We start from the raw sequence: 27,546 nt of genomic DNA on the forward strand, positions 1-27,546 counted from the left end.
ACATGGTATTTCATTTGCAATGCATGAGAAATGGTTAACATCTTTAGTCATAAACAAGCTCTTAAAAACCAGTAACAGACACTATAATAATGCAAGGAAACTGGAAAAAATAAAATGAAAAAGTACAAGTGATGATTGAGCGTATATGATTTTGCTGAGCAGTGATGAAGAATAATTTCTCTGCAGTGTCAGTGAGCAGAATAAAGACACTGACACCTAATATTCTACAGTTTTGAACAGTGTTGTGCAGTGTGAACTCTCAAACACCGGGAGGCAGATTAATGAGAAGGACCTATAATCAGGAGGAAAGCTAACTTTTGAATCTATATATAAATTGAGTATTTTTATTTTTATTTTTTTTAATTTTTTTAAACATATTTTATTGATTTTTTACAGTGAGGAAGGGAGAGAGATAGAGAGTTAGAAACATCGATGAGAGAGAAACATAGATCAGCTGCCTCCTGCACATCCCCCACTGGGGATATGCCCGCAACCCAGGTACATTTCCTTGACCGGAATTGAACCCGGGACCCTTCAGTCCGCAGGCCGACGCTCTATCCACTGAGCCAAACCGGTTTCGGCTAAATTGAGTATTTTTAGCCAGAGCAATTCCAATTCATTGGGATTATTTAAACACATTAAGAATATGAGTTTTTATATTATTATATTATCTTTTATGAATGAGACCAGAATCATGGCTTTACAGCAAGTTAATCTCTCTAAGCCTTGGTATCCTAATCCGTAAAATGGGGGACCTTTGAGGTTGTGGGAGAGTTTAAATGAGATAAAGAGTAGAAAGTAGGTAATCAATATAGTGGGCAATCAATAAGTACTGGGTAGCATTATCATCTCCAGAGGTTACATTACACATTTATTTAACTCAACAAAAATTGAGAGCCCCTTCTATGTGCTAGTCACTGGGCTAGGCATCAGGGACATGATGGTGAACTAGACAGATAGGGTCCTTACTCTAATATAATTTACATTTTAGTGGTAAAAATGGTAAAGGAGTCAATAAGAATTTCATGGAGTGATAAGGGCTTTGAAGAAAGTCAAAGGGGACAGTATTTGAAAAGGGCATCCTTAGGTTGGGAAATTCTATTGGAGAAAGTGGCATTTGATCTCAGACTCAAGTGGCCACAGCCATAAGAAGGTCAGGGGGCCTTGGCTGGGTAGCCCAGTTGGTTAGAGCATCGTCCAATACCCTTAGGTTGCGGGTTCAATCCCAGTCAGGGCACATAAACCAATGAATGCATAAATAAGTGGAACAGCAAATTGATGCACCTCTCTCTCTCTCTCTCCCCCTCCCCCTCCCTCCCTCGCCTCCTCTCTCCCCCTCCCCCTCTCTCCCTCCCTCAAATAAATTTTTTAAAAAGGTCTGGCGGAATAGCCTTCCAGGAGGGGGAAATGACAGTGCAAAGTCTGAGCGGCAGGATGAGTGGCATAGAACAGGACGACCTTGTCCTGGGTGGAGAGAGGCGGGGGATGGGGAGAGTGGGGGGGCGGGGGGAGAGGGTGGATTGTGTAGGATTTGTAGGCCAGGGTAAAGAGCTTGGGTTTCTTTCAAGTGTGGGGTTTTGAGCAGGGGAGGGATATGTCCAACTTTGGGCAAGCGCTAGGCAAGGTGTTATGAAGGAGAGAAAGGTATAGGCAAAACATTTCTTCCTTCCTGTAGTTTATAGTCTTTGGTGTCATAAAACCAGTGCCTGGCAGATTAGCAGCTAGAGCACTGCAGTGTTTCTGCTGGCGTGCTCCCAATCTGATAATGGATGCTCTGTGTCATGTATGCTCCCAGCAGTCATCTCTGACGTGACATTATGGTTCTTGTTATCTATCAATGAGTCTCTCTTAACAGTCTAAAGGGCGTGGAGGATGGAGGCAGAGTTGGGGGGCAGGGAGAAAAAGAAGCTATTTCTGAACACTGGATACAAAACAGGGATTAGGAAGTAGGGGAGTGAAGGGGAAAGGCAAGATCCTGTTGTGCACAGAGATGTGGCTCCTTAAGGTGGCACGGGCTGGGTCATGTTTCTCCCAGGTTGGTGAATCCAGGCTGTCCAACCCCAGATGCCACTGTGGCTTTGTAGCTGGAGACTGTTTATTGGCAACTTTTCTCATTTCCACTAAGGGCAAAAGGGGCAGCAATATCCTGTGTTTTCTTCTCCAAATAGGGTTCCAGTCCCTTGGAAGTCTGTTTCTTTGAATCATCCCATCAATTTAATGTTAATCAATTAACATTCTAATAATTATATGCAATTGTTATCATAGCTAACATTTATTTAATGCTTACTGAGAGCTAGTAATAAGCTCCTTTATCTACATTATTCTACTAATCCTAAACCCTCTGAGGTAGACACTACTATCCTTTGCGTTTTACTGATGGGGAAAACGAGGCACAGAGAGCTTAATTAATCTGCTTGTGGTCCCAGAGCAGGTCAATGAAACCAGTGCTCACACCATGCTTAACACTAGACTGAAGAATATGTCTTTACTTGGTTATTTATAAGCTGATAAGAAAGGGATGGAGTGGTGGTCTTTTATTGAAGAAAGTAGACTAACTGAGCAAGACAATGCCAGTTTTAAGAAGAAATATAGAAGTTCTAAAGCACCATGCTATAAACCTTTCTGTCCTGAAGAGTTCTACCTGTGCACCATTAAGTGAAATGCATTAAGGGAGGCTATTTATTGAGGCTATTTATTGTGTTGTCCCTTATAGAAAGTGGCTTATTGCCCAACTGTCATGGCTCAGTGGTTGAGCATCAGCCTATGAACCAGGAGGTCACGGTTCAAGTCCCGGGCAGGGCACATGCCTGGGCTGCGGGCTCGGTCCCCAGTGGGGGCGTGCAGGAGGCAACCAATCAATGTGTCCCTTTCATCTTTGATGCTTCTCTCTCTCTCTCTACCTCTCCCTTCCTCTCTGAAATCAATAAAAATATATTTTTATATTTTTTAAAAAAAGAAAGTGGCTTACCAGTTACAGATTGTGGTTATTACCTCTTTTGTGGTTTTCGATTGTAGAACAATATAATATTATTAATATCAAAATTTATAAGTCAAGAAAAACTTTACCCCCAAATTAACTGTTTTTATTTTTTCACATTCACTTCCAGTTCTTGTGTTTATTTGTGTATAACTTGTACACGCTTATAGAATGTCCATTAATTTTTCATTCAACATTATGTGATATGTAATGAGCTTTAACGTTAAGCAGTAAGTCTATCCAGTGAAAAGGAGAAGATTGCAAAATGAAAAGGCTAAAAGGCATTCGTAATCGATTGGGGTGATGTCTACCAGGCAGCCACGTCAGATTTGGAGCTGGCCTTGGAAGGAGCAGCTGTATTTTTGGACCTTGGAAACTCTTCATCTTTCCATGTAGTCTGTCAGGCTTCCAAGGAAGTCAGGGGGAAATGGAAAAATACAGTGATTTGGAACTGATGTGAAACTAACAAGCTGCTGGAGTTCAGTGTTGCAAAAGAGGAATAACAGTCCCTACCTGATGTGGTACTTTAGTAGAGGGTAAAGCTTTAGTGAATGGGCTGCGCATTGTTTGTCAGAATTATCAATAGTGGTTATAAAAGCAGTTTCATCAGACTGGAAGAACAAAGCACTTGACAAATACTATTTTAGTGATAAACTCAACTTAAATATCCTGTATTTAAGTTGAGTTTAATTCAAAGTGGCTTTTATGTTCCAAATTTATGTAACTATAGACTAACTACATGGTATTCAGAGGCCTCCTTGATCTATCTCCAAACACCCTAAGGAAGATGGCACATTCAAGATCTTTACTGATAGCCACCTCCACATCCCTCCCACCCCTGACCAAATTACCCTTTTCTCTTGTGCAGCCAGATGTGACAAGAGATAAGTTGAGTGAAAGGCAATGGGACAAAGTAGAAATTCTGTTAAATCAGTTTGGAGAAGGCCTGAGACAGTTGATAGAGACATTTGTTTCCTCTTTCCTCCTTTATAAAATAAGTAAAATTCAAGTAATTTTTTTTTTGGCGGGGGAGGGCTTTGACACATAGATGATCTGATCGAGTTCATCCTACACAGGAGATCTCTGAGAACATAGTTTACACAAACTAGAATTACAAAATCAGGTTTTATGTTAAGTTCAGGCCATTACACTTTAAATTAAGGACACCTACATTTGAGGTATGAACTGGAATATTTAATTGTGAGACATATCATTATATCAGAACATTTGGTTGCTTTAAGACACTTCTTTGTGTGTGCTCTAAGACTTTTCCCCCTTACTTCGTCATAACAAAATGTGAGACAGATGTTGGTACTGGAGCATATATGTAGGTCAGGGGAGATGTGTTCTAAATGAAATGCTGCCCAGTGGAGTCAGCACGGTTACAGTGCTATTTCCAGGGGAGCAGACCTTCCTGTTAGGTTCATGTAAAGGCTTTCTTCTCTGCCACAGAAACTTGTTTTTGTGACAGTCTTCAGTGAACCCGTTTGATTTCACTTGTGGCTTCCTTTGTGTTTACATATAAATAGTACCTGGAAAGAAGCATCTTTCCCTAAGATGATATTTTTTGGAGGGGCCTCTACCATTTTGGGGGAGCACTTCAGTTGAGTAACCACTGTGTACTCTCAGCTCCGGACATCCGGTTGTGTGTGTGGAGTTGCCAGTGGCCTGGCACACATTCCATCTGCCCTCGGAGGCCGCAGCCTCGCCAGGCAGAGAGACTACTCGTGTTTGCTCCTGCTGTTTGCTGGCGCCTCTGTTTCTGAGAATGCACTTCTTCCCAGGGCCCCACACCTAGGTTCCATGTACCTGCATCCACGCTCCCACCTGCCCATCCCTGTTCTGATGGAATGCACTAGGATACGAGAGTAGCTTTTCCCATAAGGATAATCTGTTGTGTTTTTCTTTTTCTTTTTTGTTAATCCTCACCCGAGGAGATATTTTCCATTGATTGTTAGAGAGTGGAAGGGAGGGGGAGAGAAAGAGAGAGAGAGAGAGAGAGAGAGAGAGAGAGAGAGAGAAATATCCATGTGAGAGACACATCAATTGGTTGCCTCCTACACATGCTCTGACTGGCACTGGGGGTTGAGCCCACAACCAAGGTACGTGCCCTTGACCCTTCAGTCCGTGGGCCAATGCTCTACCCACTGAGCCAAATCGGCTAGGGCATAATCTGTTTTTTAAATAGGCAGCAATGTATAGTAGATAAGAGCATGATTTAAGCTTCCTGTGTTTGAATCCTGGCTGGGTTACTGACTAGCTCAGGGGTGGGCAAACTTTTTGACTCGAGGGCCACAATGGGTTCTTAAACTGGACCGGAGGGCCGGAACAAAAGCATGGATGGAGTGTTTGTGTGAACTAATACATGTTAACACTGCTGCTGGTGAAGGAGCGGAGGGGAGAGCAAGAGTACCTTCCTCTCTTTCGGCTCCGCGGGCCGAATCCGGCCCGCGGGCTGTAGTTTGCCCATGGCTGGACTAGCTGGTCAAGTTACTTAATCTTTCTGTGCTTTGGTTTCCTTAAGTAAAAAGGGGATATTAATAATTCCCTCCTTATAGGGTTGTTATGATGAGTAAATGAATTAATATTTATAAACACTTAGAACTATATCTAGCATATGGTAAACATTATATAAGCATAAAGTAAACAAATACTTTTTTCTGATTATAAAAGTAATACACTAACATTGTAGAAAACTTGGAGAATTCAGAAAAGTATTGCTTAGCAAGAGTCGGAAGGAATAAAAAGATGGGCAGTCAAGATGGCAGGAGTGTATTTCAAGGCAGGGAGTTGTGATGCCAAGGAGTTGAGACTAGAGGCTGGTCTTGGTTGTCTTAGTCATCATGAGGTTCACTTGTTTTTCCAGTTCCTAGATCTGTCTTCCAGCCTTGATAAATCAATGAATTTGGTGTACTGGTATTTGAGGAATCTTCAGCGAGCTGGCCTTGAGCCAGCATTCTACCTCCTTGCTCGATGGCCTTTTAGAGAATTAACCCTTGTGAGCCTCAGGTCTCCTACCGTTGAAATAGAGTTAGTATTCCCTGTCTGGCAGGGGTGCTGCCAGGATTAAATGACCTCTGTCCACGGTCCTGTGCCTGGCCGGGTGCTGGTTGGATGTTCTTTTCCCTTGGTTCCTTCCCAGCTCTTCTAACAGTGCTGGAGCTGATGTATATAGAAGGTCTCTGGTTGCCTCAGGGAAGGAGGATTCTGGGGAGTTGTATGGTTTGACTTAAATCCTCAAAAGCTGTTTTCATATATAAACAAAGTGAGCATACTTTTCCCATCTCACCCATACTTTTTACCAAGTTTAGCTGGAAGATTTATAGTATCCATCAGGGTCACATATTGTGATCTCCGAGATGCTTTTTCCTTTCCTCTTACTTTTACTGTGAAATGTAACCTACGTACAGAAAGTGCAAAAACACATCTGTAGAGTGTGAAGAAACAGCACATTGCCAGCCCAGCCTGCTTTAAAAGTACACATGGAGTTCTATATATCTTACATCTAACAACTATTAGAATATGCTCTCTACTTGACAAATAAAACCTTCACAACAATAAAATTAGGAAATAATTTGTAAAGTTATGTGTTATTGTTTTTTAAAGAATTTTTAAATGATTTCAGAGAAGAAGGGAGAGGGAGAGAGAGCAAGCCCCCCACTGGGAGACTGAGCCCCCAACCTGGGCATGATTCAATTCCCACCATGACTTCCTGGTTCATAGGTTGATTCTCAACCACCTAACCATGCTGGCCAGGCTAAAGTTATGTTTTAAAGAAACTGAGAATTAGCCCTGGCCAGGTGGCTCAGTTAGTTGGAGTGTCATTCCTGGGCGTGTGCGGGAGGCAACCAATCCATGTTTCTCTGCCTCACAAAATCAATGTCTGTCTCTCTCTCTCTCTCTCTCTCTCTCTCTCTCTCTCTCTCTTTCTCTTTCTCTCTCTCTCTCATTCCTCCTTTGTCCAAGAAAGGAGGGGTGTTTATCTGAGGTGTCCCTTGAGATAAACTTTAATCATGCAGGTATTTCGGACATTCAAAGTCGTTGCCAGTAAAAAGACTACTTTATGCAGGCAGGACCATGGCAGGCAATTTCATCTGACCTTATCTATATATATAAAGAGGCAATATGCAAATTAGGCCAGGACGCTGTAATGGCCACAACCAGCTCAGGAGGAGGGGCCTGGCATGGGCCCAGAGTCTGAGAGAACAACAGACAGGGCGGCCCGTGCCCGGCCCCGGAGCCAGAGAGAACAACATGCAGGGGGGCTGGCCTCCAGCCCCAGCCCCATGGCCGTGGCGCTGGGCTGCTGAGGCTGGAGCAGAGACACAAACCCGCAGGGGGGCCGGTTTCTATTCTGACCAAGGGCATGTACCTAGGTTGCAGGCTCCTCCCTGGCCGGGGCCCGGATTAGGGCTCATGCAGGAGGCAACCAATCGAAGTGTGCCCCTCACATTGATGTTTCTCTCTGTCTTTCCCTTTCTCTTCCACATTCTCTAAAAATCAATGGGAAAATATCCTCATGTGAGGATAAAAAAAAGAAAGAAAGAAATGTCATATCCTATGAAAGAGACGTCTTAAAAATGCCTAAAGAAAGTTGTCATTTTTTCATGGTGAAGGGACTGGAGTCCGTGTTGATGAAAACCCCTTGGCGGCAGTGGCTGCAGCAGCAGGGTGATGGGGCTGGTGCCTTCCCCTGATCAGCCCCGTTGCCTCCCGCAGAGGGAGGCCAGACTGCGGTTTAGGCCTGCTCCCCGTGGGAAGCGGGCCAAAGCCGTCAGTAGGACATCCCCTGAGGGCTCCCAGACTGTGAGAGGGGGCAGGCTGGGCTGAGGGGGATGAATTTCGTGTACCGGGCCTCTAGTATTAGTATAATTATTACTGCTGGAGGAATTATACCACACAAATAGTTACAGTTGCAATTCATACAGCAATTTATTCTCCTTTTATCATTGCAGTGGGCACAAAGCTTTATTAACACACAGCACACTGTTACTCACAAAATTCCTGGTGCCGTGAGTACAGGCTTAAAGGGAGCTCCCAAAATGTGACATCCTCTGGTGGCAGCAGCGGCACCTTCTCTGGCTGGCTGGTCAGGTCAGGAATGAAGTTCAGTTTCAGGGCAGCGTTGCCTTCAGAAATCTCTGTGCACAGCATGGATCAATCTGTGGCCCCACTGTTCGTCTGTCTTCTGGCACGGAGTGGAGCTGAGCGAAGTAGGGAAGGGGACTGCGCCCAAGCTGAAGGCAATCAGCGAAGATAACTTCTAACAATCAGAGCCACCAGTGCAGCGCAGGGATCAAAGCAATTGGCGACGACCAAGCGTCCAACAGTCAAACAATGATCAACTGGAATGGTGTTCGGGGACCCTTTAAATAGCCTGTAGTACCCACGGCAGTCCATGGGGGAGTAGGGGGATTCTGGTAAACGAAATGCGTAACAAGATTTCAAGTTTAACATTAGTTCCAATGGCATATCAGTAAACAAACTTGTAAGCACTCAGCTTCACTCGGGATGGGGAGGAGTATTCGTCATCTGACGTATAGTTATCAGGGCAAGTCTCTCTAAGTCAGCAGTCTAAGTTCAAATCCTTATCAATGGAATACACATGCTTCAGGGCAGTGGGGAATGTGTCCTTAAAATCACACTTTAAGTTTCAGGACAGTTAGCTCAAACCTTTTAAAACCTTTTAAATATTTTTTTGTCATTTAAACATTTCTATATTTTACTACAACACCCTTTCTCTCTCTCTAACATCAATTAAAGCATATCCTCTGGTGAGGATTAAAAAATAGAGTAATGTGAATTTTCTAATGCTGCCAAATGTTTCTCTCCATGTGCAATGGCTGTGATTACCATGCTAATTGGTGAGTGCCATCAGAACCACGAGGAGAACAGGAAGAAAAGCAAGAAAAGGAATACTCATCTCTACTTGGAAGTGAAACTTGATTATGCAAGAATCACTGCAGTCATGCCGTGTGACAGAAAGACTTGCTAAGTTAGTTTTTCTCTTCCCTGAGTGCTTCTGCGCTCAAGTCCTCTGCACACACTCGAGTCCTCCGTGGTGCCAGTTGGGAGTTTGGCAGTGGCACAGCCACAACGTCATGGCCTCTAGATGAGATCCCTTTGTTTTTAGGATATAGAACAGCAGATGTGGAAATAGACTTCTTTGAGCCCCGAACAAGAGCACTGTGAGGCTCACGGTGTCTGTGCTGAGCCTCCACGGGTTCTGGAGTAAGATTTGTTGTGAGAGTGTGCACCTGTGACCTGAGGGCTCCCTCAGGGGGTCTCTAAGGGAGTGCTGCTGGTCACGGCACCCCATCTTTAGGCTTTGGCTGACCATCCATCTGGTTTTTCACTGTTACACTTTCAATAGATACCTGTTATTTGAATTTGATTTTGAGATTAAATAGAATGGCAGAGATAAATATCATTTGGCTAAGACAAATCTTTTTTTTGTGTGTGTGTGGTATAGCAAGAAGATCAAGATTTCTAGAACATAGAAGAACAGAGTAAAAGCTGACTGGTTTTGGTATCTTTTAAGCTATATTTTTCTCAGTTATTCATCAACTCAGCTTGTCTTAATAAACTTTTTTATGTAAAAGCTGTTCTAGGGCCAATGTGAGTGAGAGGCTTGGCTTGCAACCCAGCCTGAAAATAAAGTTGATGGCTTATGTTGGCAGTTTAAATGTTATCTCTTCATTTTCTGCTATTCAGTGGTAAGTAACTCCCTGGCAGAATTACTTGTTGCCAGGAATGCTGATCTGAGAGTCTTTGTTTAGTTAGCCCTTAGGATGGAGATAGAAATCTACCTGTTAGGTGGAAACTGATTTGTGCAGGTTGATGTTTCCTGGGACTTCAGGGCTTGTTTGAACAGAGCAGTTTTAGGAGGAGGTGCTCCAGGTGTCTCCAGAGTTGTGCTGTAATTGTTCACAGACATTGGCTGCTCCTGGTGAGTGGTATATAGTGGTTGAAACTCGGCCTCCAGACTGCCTGGCTTCCCTTCCTCCACCGTGTATCTTTGTGGCCTTGGGCAAGTTGTGTAACCATTCTTTGCCTCAGTTTCCTCCTCTGTAATGATAATAAGAGTACTTCAATCAGGGTTGTTTAAGGATTAAAATAGTAATGCATACAAAGCACTTAAGCAGTGCCTGGCACATAGGAAGCACCTAATAAATGTTACTTGGCGCAAAACTCTGTAGGAAATATGTACAAAGTTCTGTGCTGGGCTACAGAAGGGGCTCTGGTTTGAGATTAACCAGAAATGTTACCTTGGAGTTTTCCTAGACTAAATTACTCATACTCAAATAAACCCCTTCGAATGGAGTAGACCAAGCATGTCAAACTCGTGGCCCGCAGGCCACATGCGGCCCACAACAAATATTTTTGTGGCCCAGCCAATATAACAGTATGTAAAAAGCATTTTAATAAAAATTTCATAACTTAATTTTTACTATATCCTATTATACATAATCTCTCTCTATATAAAAGGCTAATATGCTAAGTGTCCTACAGTCTGACTTGTCACTATGACATGCACTGACCACCAGGGAGCAGACACTCAAAACACAGGAGCTGCTGTGAGGGGCACTGGCCGTTTACAGAGAAATGGTGCCGTGGACCTGGTGCCCACAAAGCAACACTTGGCTTTCCCCAAGTGGGGCACAGGCCCTGCCACAACCCCGGAGCCACAGCCCACCAAATCGCAGCCGCTGCCGAGACCCCATGGTGCAAAATGCCGCCCACAGCCGAGCCCAGCCTGGAAACAGTGGCTGAGGAGGCTGGGTAATGACGTCACGTAGCAACACCCGGCTTCCTCTCCCTAGTGATGACTAGCCTCCTTGGAGTTTCTTCAGTCCAGGAACACAACTTGCTTTATAGCCAGGTGGAAACATTTACACTTTAACCAAATGTCTGTGAAGCATTTTCCCATGCCTCATCTCATTAGAACCTCCCAGAAGTCCTGGAGTAGGTGGATAGGAGACTTGGTGGAATTCTATTTTCTTTTCATTAGCTGGAAAATGGAGATTTAGAAAGTTTAGAAACTTGACCTGACTGAAAAGAAGTAAGAAATGGTGGACCTTGAAAATGACTTCAGGTTTTCTCACTGCGCAGAATATAGTCAAACACTGCTGCAGTTAAATATTTTACCCTTTGTTCTCCCTGCGTGATCTACAATAATAATCTGTTTAATGTTGATATTTACTGCTGTGTTGCTGACAATTACCTGAAAGAGAAGTTGGGGTGCTTCACTGGGTTGGAAAAAGTTTAGCTACATCAGAAAGCAAGTCTAATCAAGCAGGCTTAGTCTATATCTATAAAAGGCTAAGTTGACGTGTGCGATACATATTAAGCTCTTGCTGGTGCCAGTCGCACGTGTGTGTTTCGATCTGTCATTGTTGATCGTGAATTTGGTTGACACTTTTATTATGGATAAAGGGAGAATAGTGATATTAAAATATTTCTTCTAATTAATTTCCTTTCAATGTGCACAAATCCATGCACCAGGCCACTAGTTATTAATAACAAACTACAACGTTCACTAATGACTGATTACTATAATCGTATTGCATTCATTTGCCTTACGCACAGGCGCACCATTTCTCTCCACTAATCCTAGCAGCAAATATTTTAGCAGCTGATTGCCACATCATTAGTCTTGTACTGACTTGTTTGGTGTGCGCATCAGGAAATATTTTGCTTTCGGAGAACAAGAAAAATAGGTTTATTTGTGTTACACTTATTAATTTGTGCAGTTATTCAGTGTCTGGTAAGTTAATGTTCAAGAAAAAATATTTTTATTAAAATGTTCTATTATTTTGTGTTAACAATTATTTATTTCAGCCCTTTGTATTCAGCATGTCTCTATCGAAATAAACCTACATTTCTATGAAAATCGAAGCTTTTGTTTTTTCATGTGGCCCACATAAACTTAAACCTTGTTTGTTTGGCCCGTGTTAGCCTTTGAGTTTGACATGCTTGGAGTACACAGTTCTTTCTCTCCTCTTGAAGGGAATGGGGATAGTATAAGCTGTCCAGAATGACCTTTAATACCCTAAGCTCTGTGAGGTATTAATGTTCCTTTTTACTTTTTAAATAACACATGCTGCTATTAAGTATTAAATGGCAACATAAAGCTTTATGATTTAAATTACTTTTAAATTCTTCAAGATCTCACAAAAGGACTTTTTTGAAATACATGTCTTTCTCCACTTAGGCTGGCTTGATGTTTACCTTCTTTGGCAGAAATGATACTGCTTGGCGAAGCCGCCTGTTCATAGTCAGGACCCTTTTTCTCTAGTTTGCTCTGTAGCAATTACTTTAACCCTCCATTTCCCCTTCACATTGCAGATATTTTCTTTTCTTTTTTCTTTTTTTTTTTCAGCACACCAGGTCCTTTATATCTGTTCCCCTCCCCTTCCCTACAGTTGGATTTGGTCTCCGAGGATCTGACTCCCAGGCAATTGCTCACAACGCACTCACTCTTTTCCAAATTAGAAGTCAGGAGCCTGGGTAGCACTAAATTAGCTGGGAGACTTCAATGTATTTGCTGATCAAGTAGAATGGTGGCCCCCTGTCCCCAAGGGAGTAGATGCTCAACCTCATAAAGGATGAAGATGGTGCCACTTATCTGGTCAGCGATTCTGTGCCTTTGAGGGGCAAATCAGTCTCCCCAGCTCCTCAGTCTCCTCAGCTTCTGGGTGTTTCAAAGGTGGTCCCTTTGAGGAGCCATTTTTCCCCCCCAACCCATGGACAGCTCATCCTCGCATCTCTTAACAAACATTAATCTCTGCTAAGGTCCTTGGGGCAGGTGAGTGACATGAAGTCAAAACAAGAAGAAGGCTGTGTACCTGCCTCTTGGTGGTTGGGCGGCTCCGGAGGCAAACCCATTACCGTCCCTCGCGGCTGTGCTCAGCTGGTCTAGTCACCTTCTGAATTCTGCTGGTCATTGGTGTTAGGGTCACCGAAGGAGGAACGCATCAGGCCAAAGTGGTAAGGGATTATAAATGTACTAGAGGCCTGAAGCATGAAAATTCATGCAAGAGTAGGCCTTCCTTCCCCCGGCAGCGGCATGGGCTTCCCTCAGACCCTGGCTTCTTTTGGAAGGACTTCTGGAATGACGCCCGGAAGGACGTCTGGTCTAATTCACATATTACCCTTTTATTATTATAGATTAGGTCATCTGGATACCAGTTGGGCTGAGCCCCCAAATGGTGCCAGCACCCAGGCATAGGGAGTCAGAGATTTTAAAGGACGCTAGGCGGGCTTTTTCTGGGTGGAGAATTCTCTGGGTGGTCCGGATCCTGGGAAAATCCGGAGGGGAGAGAGAATGGTCTTAGAAAGAGGAATGTAGTCTAAGCAGAAGGGAATGTCCATTGTGAAGTGGCCTAAAGGCTAGTTTCCAGGGAAGGAGTATCAATTCAATTATTTGATCAAACCCAACAACTGGCTCATTTTGGTGCCAAGTGTGGCGAGATGATGAAATGGCACTTCTCCTAAGGTGGGATCCCTGCTGAACAGCCGGCGACAAGCCCTCCACATTCACATTGCAGATATTTTCATTGTAAAGGAAGGATAGTTGTCTTTGTGTTTTCAGGACTGGATGTTCTGGCTAGGTTCATTAAAATAGATTTCTAGCTCAGGCAAAACTAGTTATAGGCATAAGACTGCTTTTTTCTTTCTTTGTTTAAAAAAATATTTTTATTGACTTCAAAGAGAAAAGGAGAGGGAGAGAGAGATAGAAGCATCAATGATGAGAGAGAATCATTAATCCGCTGCCTCTTGCATGCCCCCTGCTGGGGATTGAGCTCACAAACCAGGCATGTGCCCTGAATGGGAATAGAACCATGACCTCCTGGTTCATAGTTGATGCTCAACTACAGCCAGGCTGTTTCTAGTTTTTTACTGTTGCAAACAGCACTTCAGTGAACATTCTTATTCATGTCTCCTGTGCACATGTGTGAAGTTTCTCTGGAGTACATTCCTGGAAGTAGAAGTGGTAGAATGTGAAGTTTGCACACCTTTGGCTTTTCCTAGATGTTACCAAATTGCTGTTCACGATGGTTATTTCAGATTATGTGGTATGCATACGAGTTTCCATTTCTCCATAACCTCACTAAAATTTGTTAAGGTCAGACGTCTTAATTTTTGCCGAATTATGGCGATTTATTCTTTTAATTTGCTTTTTTCTGATGACTAACGAGCACCTTTGTAAACGTCAGTTGGCCATTGGTTTTTCTCTTCTGTCTCTTTCCTCCCAACTCTTTTGCCCATGTTTCTGTTGGGTTGTCTTTGCCTTCTTGATTTATAGACTCTCTTTATAAATGCAAGCTGGTAATAATTTGCTAGTTCTATGCACTGCAATGATCTCCTTTTCTATGGATCATCTCTTTTTGCCTTGGTCCTAGGGCAGTGATGGCAAACCTTTTGTGCTCGGCGTGTCAGCATTTTGAAAAACCCTAACTTAACTCGGGTGCCGTGTCACATACAGAAATTTTTTGATATTTGCAACCATAGTAAAACAAAGACTTATATTTCTGATATTTATTTTATATATTTAAGTGCCATTTAACAAAGAAAAATCAACCAAAAAAATGAGTTCGCGTGTCACCTCTGACACGCGTGTCATAGGTTCGCCATCACTGTCCTAGGGTCTTCTGAGGCATAGAAGTTGTAAATTTTAATGAGGTTAGATCTCATCCATATTTTCCTTCATGGTTTTTACTTATGTCTTGAAAAACTTTTTCTATCATGAGGTCAAGGTCAAGATATTCTTTATTTTAAGATCCATTTTTTCACATTTAGCTTTGTAATCTGTAATCTGGAGTAAAAAATTTTCTTCATCAACCCAGCTGGCGTGGCTCAGGTGGTTGAGCATTGACCTATGAACCAAGAGGTCACAGTTCGATTCCCAGTCAGGGCACATGCCCGGGTTGTGGGCTTCATCCCCAGTGTGGGGCATGTAGGAGGCAGCAGATCAATGATTCTCTCTCATCATTTATTTTTCTATCTCTTTCTCCCTTTCCTTCCTCTCTGAAATCAATAAAAAAATTTTTTCATCATCTATTGAATGTTTTATTTCAATGACTTTTTTTTCATATCTAGGATTTCTAATGAATACTCTTTTTTATGCACTTACCCTTGATTTCTTTCTTTCTTTCTTTTTTTTTTTTTTTTGCTTATTTGTTTCATAATTCCTTGTTCTATTTTTAAATAAAAATTTATTTCATTTATTTCTCTGAACATTCTAAACATACTCATTTTGGTGTGGTAGTCAGGCTGGTCTATGGAATTAGTTTCATATGAAATGACTGCATTTGCTAATGGGTGATTTTGTTGGTTGTCTGTCTTAACATTGGATTGGCTTCAGTTTTTGGAATTTGAGTTTACAGGATCATTCTGAGTGGCAGGTATATTTTGTTTGTTTGATACTCTCCTTCCTCACCCTCCCTACCTAACGGTTTGCACTTTCTTCTACTTGACTCCTTGAATTCCAAGTTTAGAACCAGGCCTATTAAGTTTCATGCTTCATGTTAACACTGATAAGCTCAGATTCAGCAAGAGGACCAGTGGGCACCTTGTTTTCAGGACCAGGCCATGAGGCTGTCTCTTCCCCCACCTTCCCCGAGAGGCTCGCAGTGTTCTAAACCTGAAATCGGCAGAGCAGTAATTGAGTTTCCATGCAACTCTCTCTCACCTCCAGTCTCCTTTCACAAGGTGTTGGGGATTTTAGCTCTGGCCCCAGTTAATCAGCTTGGCTCTCTTCTGGCTCACAGGAAACACTTTTAGTCCTTTTTCAATGGCTAAGCCAGCTTCCAGACCTGGACCCCAGAACTCAGGCCCCACTTATCCCATCCCATTTTGCAGCTATTCTATAGCTCATGACTAGGTCTTTATTGTGTTTTTTAAAAATAACTCTTAAGCCCTAGCCAGTTTGGCTCAGTGGATAGAGCATCGGCCTGTGGACTGAAAGGTCCCAGGTTCGATTCTAGTCAAGGGCATGTACCTTGGTTGCGGGCACATCCCCAGTAGGAGGTGGGCAGGAGGCAGCTTATCGATGCTTCTCTCTCATCGATGTTTCTAACTCTCTATCCCTCTCCCTTCCTCTCTGTAAAAAATCAATAAAATATGTATATTTTTAAAAATAACTCTTAACTGTATTGCTACTTTGTGTTTGGAACAGCAGACATGCATGGAAGTGTGAATTCACTGTGTCATCTTGAGTGATATCAACATCAGCCTGGCTGGTGTGGCTCAGTGTTTGAGCACTGACCTATGAGCCAGGAGGTTATTGGTTCGATTCCCAGTCAGGGCACATGTCTGGGTTGCGGGTTCCATCCCCAGTTCGGGGTGGGAAAGAGGCAGCCGATTCATCAATGATTCTCTGTCATCATTGATGTTTCCATCCCTCTCTCCCTCTCCCTTTTTCTCTCTGAAATAAATTTTAAAAATATTATATATATGCCATGGTGGGTACGTGCTTGCCTGTGGGTACTCATGGTGGATGTTTTTTAATGAAGGACTCTTGGGTATATCTTATTCCTATTTACACCTTGAATGTTTAGTTTGGATCCCACTAAAGTTGCATAACCTTGGCAAGATGCTTTTTTAACATCTCTAATCTTCTCCCCCATATTAAAGATGAGAGGATAATATACCTTGCAGGGCTGCCTAAAGATCTAGGACAGTTCTGTGCAGGTCCTTCCCATGGATTAGAAGGCATTCCAGAGAGATTAGTTCTCTCCTGCTCTGTCCCCACCCCACCCTCATCAGTGATTAATGATTTCCCTGGCAGAGCAAACAGTTTTCTGCAATTGTTGGATATTGAGTCCTATATATGTTAATAGGTTAAGATGATTGATAGTGTCATCCAGACTTGTATATTTTATTGATTTGGGGGGGGGCGTGTCCTCTGGTTCTATTAATTACTGAGAGAGATGTGCTAAAATATACAACTACAATTGTGGATTTATCTAGTTCTCCCTGTAGTTCTCTGTTTTATTTTGTGTTTGTTTTTTATGACATTATTTTTTGTTGCTGTCGAAATCTTCCATATAAATTCATTTCTTGTTTTATCAGCATTATTGAGGTATAATTGACGTAATAAACTGTTTAGCATTTTTAAGGTATGTATGTAATTTGGTGAGTTTTGTCATATGTATATACTCGTAAGCCAGTGAAACCACTACTACAGTGAAGATAATGAACATACCATTACCCTTAAAAGTTTCTTTGTGCCAGTTGGTAATTCCTTCCTCCAGCTTCCTCCTCCCTTCTCCCTCCCCACTGCTCCCAACCAGATAAACACTGATATACTTCTGGCACTATAAATTAATTTGTATTTTTTAGAATTTTACATAAATGCAATCATATTTTATAGACTCCTTTGTGGTCTGACTTCTTTCACTTAGCATGATTATTTTGGTTTTCATTCATGTTGCTGTATTTATCAATAGTTCACTCTTATTTATTGCTGAGTAGTATTCTATTATATGAATACAGCATAATTTGTTTATCCAGTCACTTATTTCTGGACATTGGGATTCTTTCCAGTTTTTAACTGTTATTTTCCTAATATATATTATAACTTGTGGAATAAGTGCAAATGTAATTTACCATGTCGTAATGTCCCTTTATTTTTCTCTCTCTTTACAGCATGGGTAAGTTCTCTCTCCATGGGGATGATTTTCTTTTGCTGCCCAATAGTCAGCATCTTCACAGACATATTTGGTTGTCGGCAAACAGCTGTTGTGGGTGCTGCTATTGGATTCATTGGACTCATGTCCAGTTCTTTTGTAAGGTAAGGACTTGGTTTCTTCATGTTGCTTTTTGAGAACTGTTAGGTACCTTAAAATTTTCCTTTCAGAAACTTTGCTGTTTACAAGAAAACATCTTCCTTTTTGTTGCTTAAACTGTACGCAATATGACTAGCTCATTGTTATCCATCGCAGCAAATCAGAGCTTGCGAAATTGAGTGTTTTTGCTTTTAGTGCCTCACAGTTAGACATTGTTCAGGATTTACTGGTGTATGTTCCCTGGAGCAAGAAAAATGTTTCCCCTTTAGTTTTTTTCTAATCACATAACACTCCTAAAAGAACTCATACAATGAGTTGTCTAAAGCAATAGCATTAGTTGAAGGTCAGCTCAGTATGAGGCCTGAAGGGTATAATAAGTGGTGTGTTGAAGCAGTTGTTCATAGGCTTGATATGAGATGTTTTTATTAATGAAAAAAACTTGGTTATTTATTTCAACCCAGGTAGAGAATTCCTGTGTGCATTTTTTTTTTTTAAAAAAAAGAACACACTAAAATTTAAAAAGATTATGGCAAAATGAAGTGGTCAAATGCAGCTTAAAAGAAAAAAAAATATCAGTACATATTGCCTGTGTCTGTTAAAGATGTAGTTGATAGAGATGAAGAGGAACTAAGTGCAAAGAGCTAATGGGCATATTACTGTATGGAGCACTTCTCCCTCCAGGTCCAGCTCTACTAGTAAATCCCATTGCATTGTCAGAACAATCCCTGGTTGAAGAAACACTGGCTTAATATATTGCTCTAGCTAACAGGTGATTAACAAGAAAACCTCTTAAAATGGTTTCCGTCTTATGTCTACTTTAGTGGTTTAATCCTAATTTTTTGCCTCTTTCCCTTACCTAGCTATCTTCATGCACTAGTTGAAAAGCATTATTGAATCATTAGAAAAAACACACACACTTACATTTGTTGCCCTGATGGTTTTTAAATATTCTGGATTTAATCAACAGAATCCTTGGTTTACTAATTTTACCCCCATCCACCTTACCTATACCCCTTCCTCATCTCTAAAATGAGCCTCTTTCTTTCACCTAACTTAGAAAAAAAAATTTTTTTAGAGAATGGGAGCGGGGGAGATAGATAACGAAATATTGATGTGAGAGAGACACGTCAATTGGTTGCCTCCTATATGCTCCCCGACCAGGTCTGGGGATCAGAGCTTCCAACTGAGGTATGTGGCCTTGACCAGAATCAAACCCGGGACCCTTCAGACCTCAGGCCGACACTATTCACTAAGCCAAACCAGCTAGGGCTAGAAATTTTATTTGGATTCTAAACAATTATTTTTATGCCTTGATAGAAAATACATATGCCATCTTTATAGTGCCTTTATGATTTTTTCCCTTCTAAAGTTGTCTTTTAAAGAAACAAAATGATTTTGTTTGAAATAAGATTCTGCTTAGGTAATTACTTTCACTTTTTTTGTTTTTAAAGGAAGTTCTAACTTTTTTTTTTTAATAGAGGAAGAAAGGGAGAGAGAGAAACATAGATGTGAGAGAGATACATCGATCTGTTGCCTCCCTAACTCAGGCTCAAACCCACAAGCTAGGTATGTGCCCTCACCGGGAACTGAACCCATGACCTTCTGGTGCATGGGATGACATTCCAACCAACCGAGCCACACCAGACAGGGAAAATTTGAGTTCTTGTTTTTTAGCAATAATACAATTTTGTGCTATTACCAACTTGTCAGATACCTGTTTTGATCTGGAAACTTCCAGGTACCCATTGCCCGTATATGTGGCCAAAGCACTTGAATATATTAACAATCAGGCTTTGGTGGAGAGATGACCAGCCGGTAGAAAACCCATGTAATTTATTACCTTATTTGGTAGACAAAAAACATATATACAAACCACTACTTACAGCAAGCAATGCTTTTCAAACTTTTGATGATTGAGAAGTAAAAATTATGAAATGTGTTTTACATTGAGACTCAACAAAATGTCTTGAAACCATATTTGCTACATGTAATGTTCTCATATTTTCCACTCAGTTCCACTGGTCAAAAGATACCAAACTTTTATTTATTTAAAAAATATGTTTTTTAAAAAAAATTTTTGTTTTTTTTTTCATTTCAGAGAGAGAGGAAGGGAGAGAGAGATAGAAACATCAATGATGAGAGAGAATCATTAATCCGCTGCCTCTTGCATGCTCCCTACTGGGGAGCAAGTCTATAACCCAGGCATGTGCCCTGACCTGGAATCAAACCATGACCTCCTGGTTCATGGGTCAACGCTCAACCACTGAACCACACCTGCCTGGCAGAACATACCGCGCTTTTAGAGCAACACGCAGGAGCAAGGGGAAATGTGGTGTAAGTTCCGAGCGTTGAACAGTGGACCCACTTTTCCTGTAGTTCAAATTCTACCTTCTTAGGAAAACCTTCTCTAGCAATCCCAGGGCATGTCAGTGTCCCTTCTCTGAATCCTTTTTACACACAGGACTGGCATCTTACTGACTTCCACTGCACTTATTCAGTTGTCAAACTTTCAACAATTTGACCGATTTGTTACTGAGGTGAAAATTTAGAAGTAAATCTAAAGTACTCAGTGGCAGTGAAAATGCCATCACAAAGCTTATGTACTTGACTTTGTGGGAGAGATAGGAAGTATTTAGTATTTAAAATGGTGTCCAAAAGAATGTTTTCAGTTTATATCCGTGGCTCCCTGGTCTTCTAGCTGACAGCTCTACAGTACTGTGGTATAATCATATAGCAATTGATGTTCATGATGATACTGTGTTGTTCAATACCATTTTTTTAAAATTTAAATTCTTTATTGTTTTTCTTGTTTGTTTTGTTAAAGAATTATGAATTTATTAGGTCATCTGGAAAATAGATGGCGCCAGCCAATTCGTTATTGTTGAAAGTATTCAATTATTGTTGAAAGTATTACATAATTCTCCTTTCCCCCCATTGTCCTCTCCCACCCCCAGCACAGGCCCTCTCCCCCCTACTGTCTGTGTCTATTGATTATGCGTATATGCATGCATACAAGTCCTTTGGTTGATCTCTTACCACCACTCCTTCAGCCTCCCCTGGTGAATACCATTTTTAATATTCACCTTGAAGAAAGCAGAGAAATGTATAATAGATTTAGATCCTTCCTTTAAAATTAAATAAAAATAAAATTATAAATAAAAAAATAAAGTAGTGCCTTAAGAAGTAAGTTGCAGTTATCTGGAAAACTATTTCTGTGGAAAAATTGATGCAGAATAAATGAAATATTATGTATATTTTGTTCTGTAGTATATGGGCTAGATATCTTGTCTTACTAAGCAGACTATGAGTAGGGCATAACCACATTTTAAATATTGTTTTTCACCAAGTACCTGGAACACAGTAGCTGCTGAATATATGCTTATTGAATAAAGAGTGGAGATTAAGTAATGGATGATCAGGGCGAGGTCAAGTTAATCTGGGAGTGACTCTGGAACCTGATTAAAAGATGGTGCTAGTTGTGGATTAATAGGGGGAAAAGGGCATCTGAGAGGTTTGCAAACATGCTTAATTTTTATCAGATTCTAGAGTTCCTGTGCCTACCTCAGCATATTGCTAGACCAGTATTGTCCAAAATTTAATTATTAACCAACTTTATCTTAATTTCTATTAAATAGTTTGCCTTTATTATTTGATAAATAGCCTTTTGAATTGGACATGTCAAAGGAAAACATATTGTTTTCTTTTTCTCCTTAATTGTTTTAAAGAATTTAATGATATGCTCCTTTGTTTTTATAAGAGATATATAATTAAGCTTCTTGGTTAAACTATAAAATTCTGAATCCTTTATTATTTCTTTGAGATGTATGTGGCCTTAAAGTTTACAAAGTGGGAACGTGCTTCATTTGATCTTTCTGCAATGAGAATATGACTTCTTGCTATCTTGCATAACACCGAGAACAGTGCAGTACAGGGCGAAGGTTGGTCTGCAGCCCTTAGGCCAGCAAAAATGAGACACAACTGCTCTTCTGTGCAGATGTTCCTGACATAACCTTGGGGAGGAAATATAAAATACAGCCTTTTCCTTTGTGCCCGGGAAAACTCCATAGAATAATGAATTTTCATAGTTAAAACATTTATTGAGACTAAGTTGTTTTTGTGTTAGTTTTAACACAGTCGGTTTCACTGAGGCCCGTCCTGTATGAGTGCGGAGAGCACACAGCTTTTACCCAGTGCTGCAGGATTCACGGGAAATCCATGGGAAGAGAAGGAGAACAAAATCACCGATGACCTTAGCGGTCATTTTTCACATACTTGAGGCATTTATATTACCCATTCAGATTAAGTTAAAATATGTTTAGTGCTACATTCTTGGTTTACTAAGTTGTTCACCTGTCTGTCTTTAGTTACATTTTATTTGTAGAAAATACACCGATTCACTAAAACCCACTTGCTTGCTAAGGTTTTGTTCTACCAAGCACGGGATAAAAATAATGAAAGCTGCTTTCCATGTTTTTCGTCTTCACACAGTTCCATCGAACCTCTGTACCTCACCTACGGAATCATATTTGCCAGTGGCTGCTCCTTTGCGTACCAGCCTTCCTTGGTCATTTTGGGACACTATTTCAAGAAGCGCCTCGGACTGGTGAATGGCATTGTCACCGCGGGCAGCAGTCTCTTCACAATTTTGCTGCCTCTCCTTTTAAGGGTTCTGACTGAAAACTTGGACCTCTTTTACACGCTGAGAATCCTCTGCATCTTCATGTTCGTTCTCTTTCTGGCTGGCTTTACTTACCGACCCCTTGTGCCCAGTGTCAGAGCGAAAGAGAGTGGAGTCAAAGGAGGCAACAGATCCCTCTTTTCCAGGAGAAAGTTCAGTCCTCCCAGAAAAATTTTCAATTTCGCCATCTTCAAGGTGACAGCGTACGCAGTGTGGGCCGTTGGAATCCCGCTCGCGCTTTTTGGATACTTCGTGCCTTATGTTCACTTGGTGAGTATGCTTCCTTGGCTTTGCTGGTAACAGATATTATTTCACACAGGAAAACCTAGAAGAGCAAAATAGATCAGGTTGAAGTTGGCCTCAAAATCTCTGGTGATCACAATTCAGGTCTTTTAAGACAACAGAGCTATCAGATCATTAAAAGAGGGGACATGTGTAATGGTGTGCTTTGATATTTTAAACATCACTAAACCTACACAAACAAGAACAACTTCAAAACTTGATGGGTCACTGTTGCTTCAAGTGGCTTGCAGATCATAATCAGGGGCAAAGATGGTGCAGTGGTTTTTGTCAACATCAATAAACTCTTTTTGAAACAGGGTGTGGAAATTAGGTAGATAGGAAAAGCCAGTGGCCTTGACACAAAGAAGCCTGACATTTCACTTGTGGGATACTTCTGGGATTGATTACTTAAGAAATGTTAGCAAGTTCCCAATGAGAGGAGAGGGAAGGGTTTCATAGGAAATTAGGATTTCAAGTGCTCCAGCAATTTATATTGCTTATCTCTATTTCTACTGAACCAAGAATAAGCAGTGTCTAAAATATTTGCCCCTGGCAGATTTTGCTCTAAGATGCTTATTATGTGTTTTTCCTTTTTTCTTACTGTTGTGGCTGAAAGTGTATTCACAGGTCAACATACTTGATAAACAAAAATGATACTAAGATAAATTTTTCTTTTGTATGCATACTATGTGTGTGAACCGGAATCCTATCCAGCTTTTAGTCTACTTTTGGACATTCGTGCGATTTTTCTTTAAAGTTTTAGTGAAAGTTTGTAACATAGGTCAAAAAATTACTGGGCACAATGGGTCAGGTGGTAAATTATATTCAACACTGTGGGTTCCTGTGCCCAGTTCATAGGAATTAGGTTAAGGAAACATGAAGAGAGATGGCAGGGACGTCCTGGATCCAAGAATACTTTTATTTCTCATTTCCCCTTATTCTTTTTTTGCCAGAGGTGTTGGGGAAGCATCTGGGATGACCACAGGGGAGACAAGAAGAACTAGTTTTAATACTGTGAGCCACTTGGCATTTTTTAGTGACTGAGGTACTGGGTAAAATGAGCCAGTATGTGGCTACATCTTGATCTAATGATCCATTGCACACTTTTTAGGAAGGCATATCCGAACCATTAGAAACTATATTTTTATTGTTGGACTACAGATCCATTGTGGAAGGATCAGCTTTACCACCTTCCTCTTCCATGGCTTCTGTTATTAAACTAACATTTGTTATATTCTTTTTCAAAGATGAGTAGAGTTTTTTAAATAATTCTCTTTGGTACTATAAGGTGAACACACCCAGAGAAATCAGTCTCCCAGCTTTGCTATACCAAACATTTATCAAAGCACAAGTAGCGGGTGATTGTCTAGTTATTTCTGTAATAACTAGATTACAAAAATATTTTGTAAATTAATTTAACTTATACTATTTCATTTGATCACAAGAAATCTGCGGCAGAATAAATAATATTAGCCTATTTTTGCGGCTGGAAAACAGACCCATTGTTAACAAAGATGTTGCCGTTCTCTCCCTCCCTGGAGCACTCCTACATCTTTCCCGTTCCCCCCATCTTCTCCCACAGGCACAGATCTCCTAACCTCTAAGGGACCCCAGGAGACTTGCAACCAGGGGAGCAGTGGGCAGCGACAGCTCCTTCCGGGCTTACCCCCTGAACCTGTCTCCAAGGCCCCCTTTCTTTCCGACTCCTCAGTGAGCCAAAGCAGCTCACTACCCTCTCTCCTGTTGCTTCTTCTATCCTAAGTCCTTCCTTCTTCCATTATCCCCAGCTTTAATAAACATACCCTCAAAATAGAATAAAAAAGAAAAGAAATGATGTTATGTGACTTCCTAAGAATCATATAACAGCAAAGCACGGTTTGGTTCCCTTCCACTGTGCTTACCTGGTGGCAAATCTAGTATAGCCTTATTTTGGAGCACAATGGGCCACTTCCCTGGATATACCACCAGATATGCCCATCTTATTTTTTGTTGTTGCTGTTAATCCTCACCCAAGGATATTTTTCCCATTGATTTTTAGAGAGAGTGGAAGGGAAGGAGGGGGGAGAGAGGGAAAGAAAGAGACATTGATGTGAGAGAGACACATTGATTATCTCCTGCGCGCACCCTGTCTGGGGTGAGGATCGAACCTGCAACCCAGGTATGTGCCGTTGACCAGGAATCGAACCCAAGACCCTTCAGTGCACAGGCCAACGCTCTATCCACTGAGAAACATGGGCCAGGGCAGATATGCTCACCTTACTGGGGGGAAATGAGTATGCCTAATAAAAGTTAATAAATATGTTCCTTAAACAAATTTCTTAGTAGTGAGTGATGAGTGAGACGGTGTTATAGACACTGTGTTCACCAGGAGGCAATAAATCAGGTAGCACAGGAGCAGTGAGGTTTTTTCCGACTCTGATAACAAGTCAGGCCTCTTTCCTGCTTTTCCTCCTTTAGGCATGTTTTCTTAGAATAGGTGTTGATACTTGGGATTTTCTCTGTCGAACTGTTATGGCACTGAAAGCCACGTTGGAGAGCAAACACCAGACAGTTAAATGCCATGTAGGTGTTTGAAACTCGTATTTGATGGGTGCACTGAGTTGTCGACCTGTTATAATGTAAGGTTTGAATTAAGGACAGTTAATCCAGACTTCCTGGAATGGGACACTTCTTTCCTGCTCAGAATGGGAAAAGGTATCTCAAATCTTTCCAAAGACCAGTAGATGTTGTTCAATTCATATTAAACACTTTTTGCGTGTTGAAGGGCATAGATACGTAAGGCATAAGAACCTGTCCTGAAGGAACATAAAATCTAGTGATGTAATAAAATCATTATAGCTTATAAAGGACGCTTACATGCATCATCTTATTTAATCTTCAAAAACAATGCACTCGCTGTGATGTATCATCCTTATTTCATGGATGAGAAGACTGAGGCACGGAGAGATTTGAAAACTTGCCTGGGTGTCCACAGAGAGAGGGACCGATAATTAGTGTAGTACTTAGATGCAGTACTGTGGGATGGGTAAAGGTAAAGGCTCTGAAGTGAGACAGATCTGAGTTTGAATCCTGGTTTTGTTCTTTGTTAGTTGGACAACCTTGGGTGACCTCTCTAAGCATTAGTTTCTTCACCTATAAAATAGGGATAAACCCAACTTTGCAAAGTTGTTGTAAGGATTAGAGAAAACATATGCAAAGCTTCTATCCAGTTCTGGTATAAATATGAGAGTCATTTTAAGACAATGTGATTGCCGATTGAGTAGTTTTAGGGGCTATAGAATCAAAGGAGAAAGTGGTATCCATTTGGAACAGTGGTTAGTTAAAAACTTCACAGGATTGGAATTGGGTTAAAACCAGATCCTTAATCAACTAGGGAACTAATTTACCTATCTAGGTCGTTTTAAAGATTCAGAATGAAGTGCTCTTGTGGTTATGTTAATCCTAAGATCTTGTTTATTAGTTTATTCATGATGATTTGAGAGGGGACTGTGTATGCTTTATGGCATTCTTGCTCTCAAAGCAAAGTTGGAGGTCTTATCTTTCAGTGTCACTTTTAAAAATAAAGCGCCATATTGCTCCCTGGAAGCTTCAAATGATCTCTTAGGCCTACCCACTTACAGTCTCCATTGTGAGGGTACAGATCTTACAGATCAGTTCAGATGAGACCTGACTTTCTAAATAACCATTTCTAATAGCAGCTGCTTCAGTTTTTATGACGTGCCCCTTCTGCCTAAGAGTTTGTTTAGTTTTCTGGGTTACGTTGCTATGGCTCCTCCTCCAGTTTTTCATTAGCTTCCAGAAGCTCAACACTCTCTTAGTTTTCCTCCTACCTCTCCATTGGAAATGAGATTATACATCATTCTTCTTAGTTTCTTGGCTGGCTCCTTGTCACCCTGATCCCCGAATATCAGCTTGCCCCTCAATTTTTCCGGATTGGCTCAGTGGTTGAGTGTTGACCCAAGAATCAAGAGGTTACCAGTTCGATTCCCAGTCAAGGCACATGCCTGGGTTGCGGGCTCGATCCCTAGAAGGGGGTGTGTAGGAGGCAGTCAATCTGTTTTTCTCTCATCAATGTTTCTCTTATCTCTCTCCCTTTCTCTCTAAAATCAATTAAAAACATATTTTTTAAAATATTTTTTATTGATTTTTAGAGAGAGAGGAAGGGAGAGGGGGAAAGAGAAACATCATTGTGAGAGTGGAACATCAATCGGCTGCCTCCTGCACTGGGAATCAAACTGGTAACCCTTGGTGCATGGGATGACGCTCAACCAACTGAGCCACACTGGCCAGGACACCCTAGATCTTTTTATTCTGGTGGTTTCATATAAGTAATTTATTTTCTCACCATTTTAATCTTTAAAATTCTCTGCTTTGATGCCACAATTAATATTCACATTTTGTACTTAGAAGACATTCTGGTATTCATAGTCATGAAACACTTAACAAATAAGCACAAACTCAGCAAATCTCAGAATAATTAAATAATACCAATGCCATCTGTTGATGGAGGAAAGAGTTGATGTGTTTTGCTTTGAACTACAGCTTCATATGCATATGTTGAAGTTATCTATACTAATAAAAGGATAATATGCTAATTAGACCAGACATCTTCTGGACGTTCTTCCGGACAAAGCCATGGTGGCAGGGGCTGAGGCAGAGGCGGTTAGGGGTGATCAGGCCACCAGGGGAGTAGTTAGGGGCATCAGGCCGGCAGGCAGAGGCAGTTAGGGGCGATCAGGCAGGCAGGCAGGTGAACGGTTAGGAGCCAGCGCTCCCAGATTGCGAGAGGGATGTCCCGACTGCTGGTTTAGGCCTGA

The 27,546-nt window shown here is 41.3% G+C and overlaps 1 protein-coding gene across 1 annotated transcript in view; it reads left to right on the top strand.

Moving 5' to 3' along the window:
* Positions 1-27,546, top strand: part of SLC16A10 (solute carrier family 16 member 10) — a 95,551-nt gene that overhangs the window by 40,218 nt on the left and 27,787 nt on the right. The window contains exons 2-3 of the mRNA XM_081094691.1: positions 17,630-17,774; positions 22,258-22,717. Coding sequence (XP_080950817.1) covers positions 17,630-17,774; positions 22,258-22,717 — 605 coding nt within the window. The remainder of the gene's footprint in view (positions 1-17,629; positions 17,775-22,257; positions 22,718-27,546) is intronic.

The sequence above is a fragment of the Myotis nattereri genome (assembly GCF_964212035.1).
Source record: "Myotis nattereri genome assembly, chromosome: 6".
NCBI classification, from domain to species: Eukaryota; Metazoa; Chordata; class Mammalia; order Chiroptera; family Vespertilionidae; genus Myotis; species Myotis nattereri.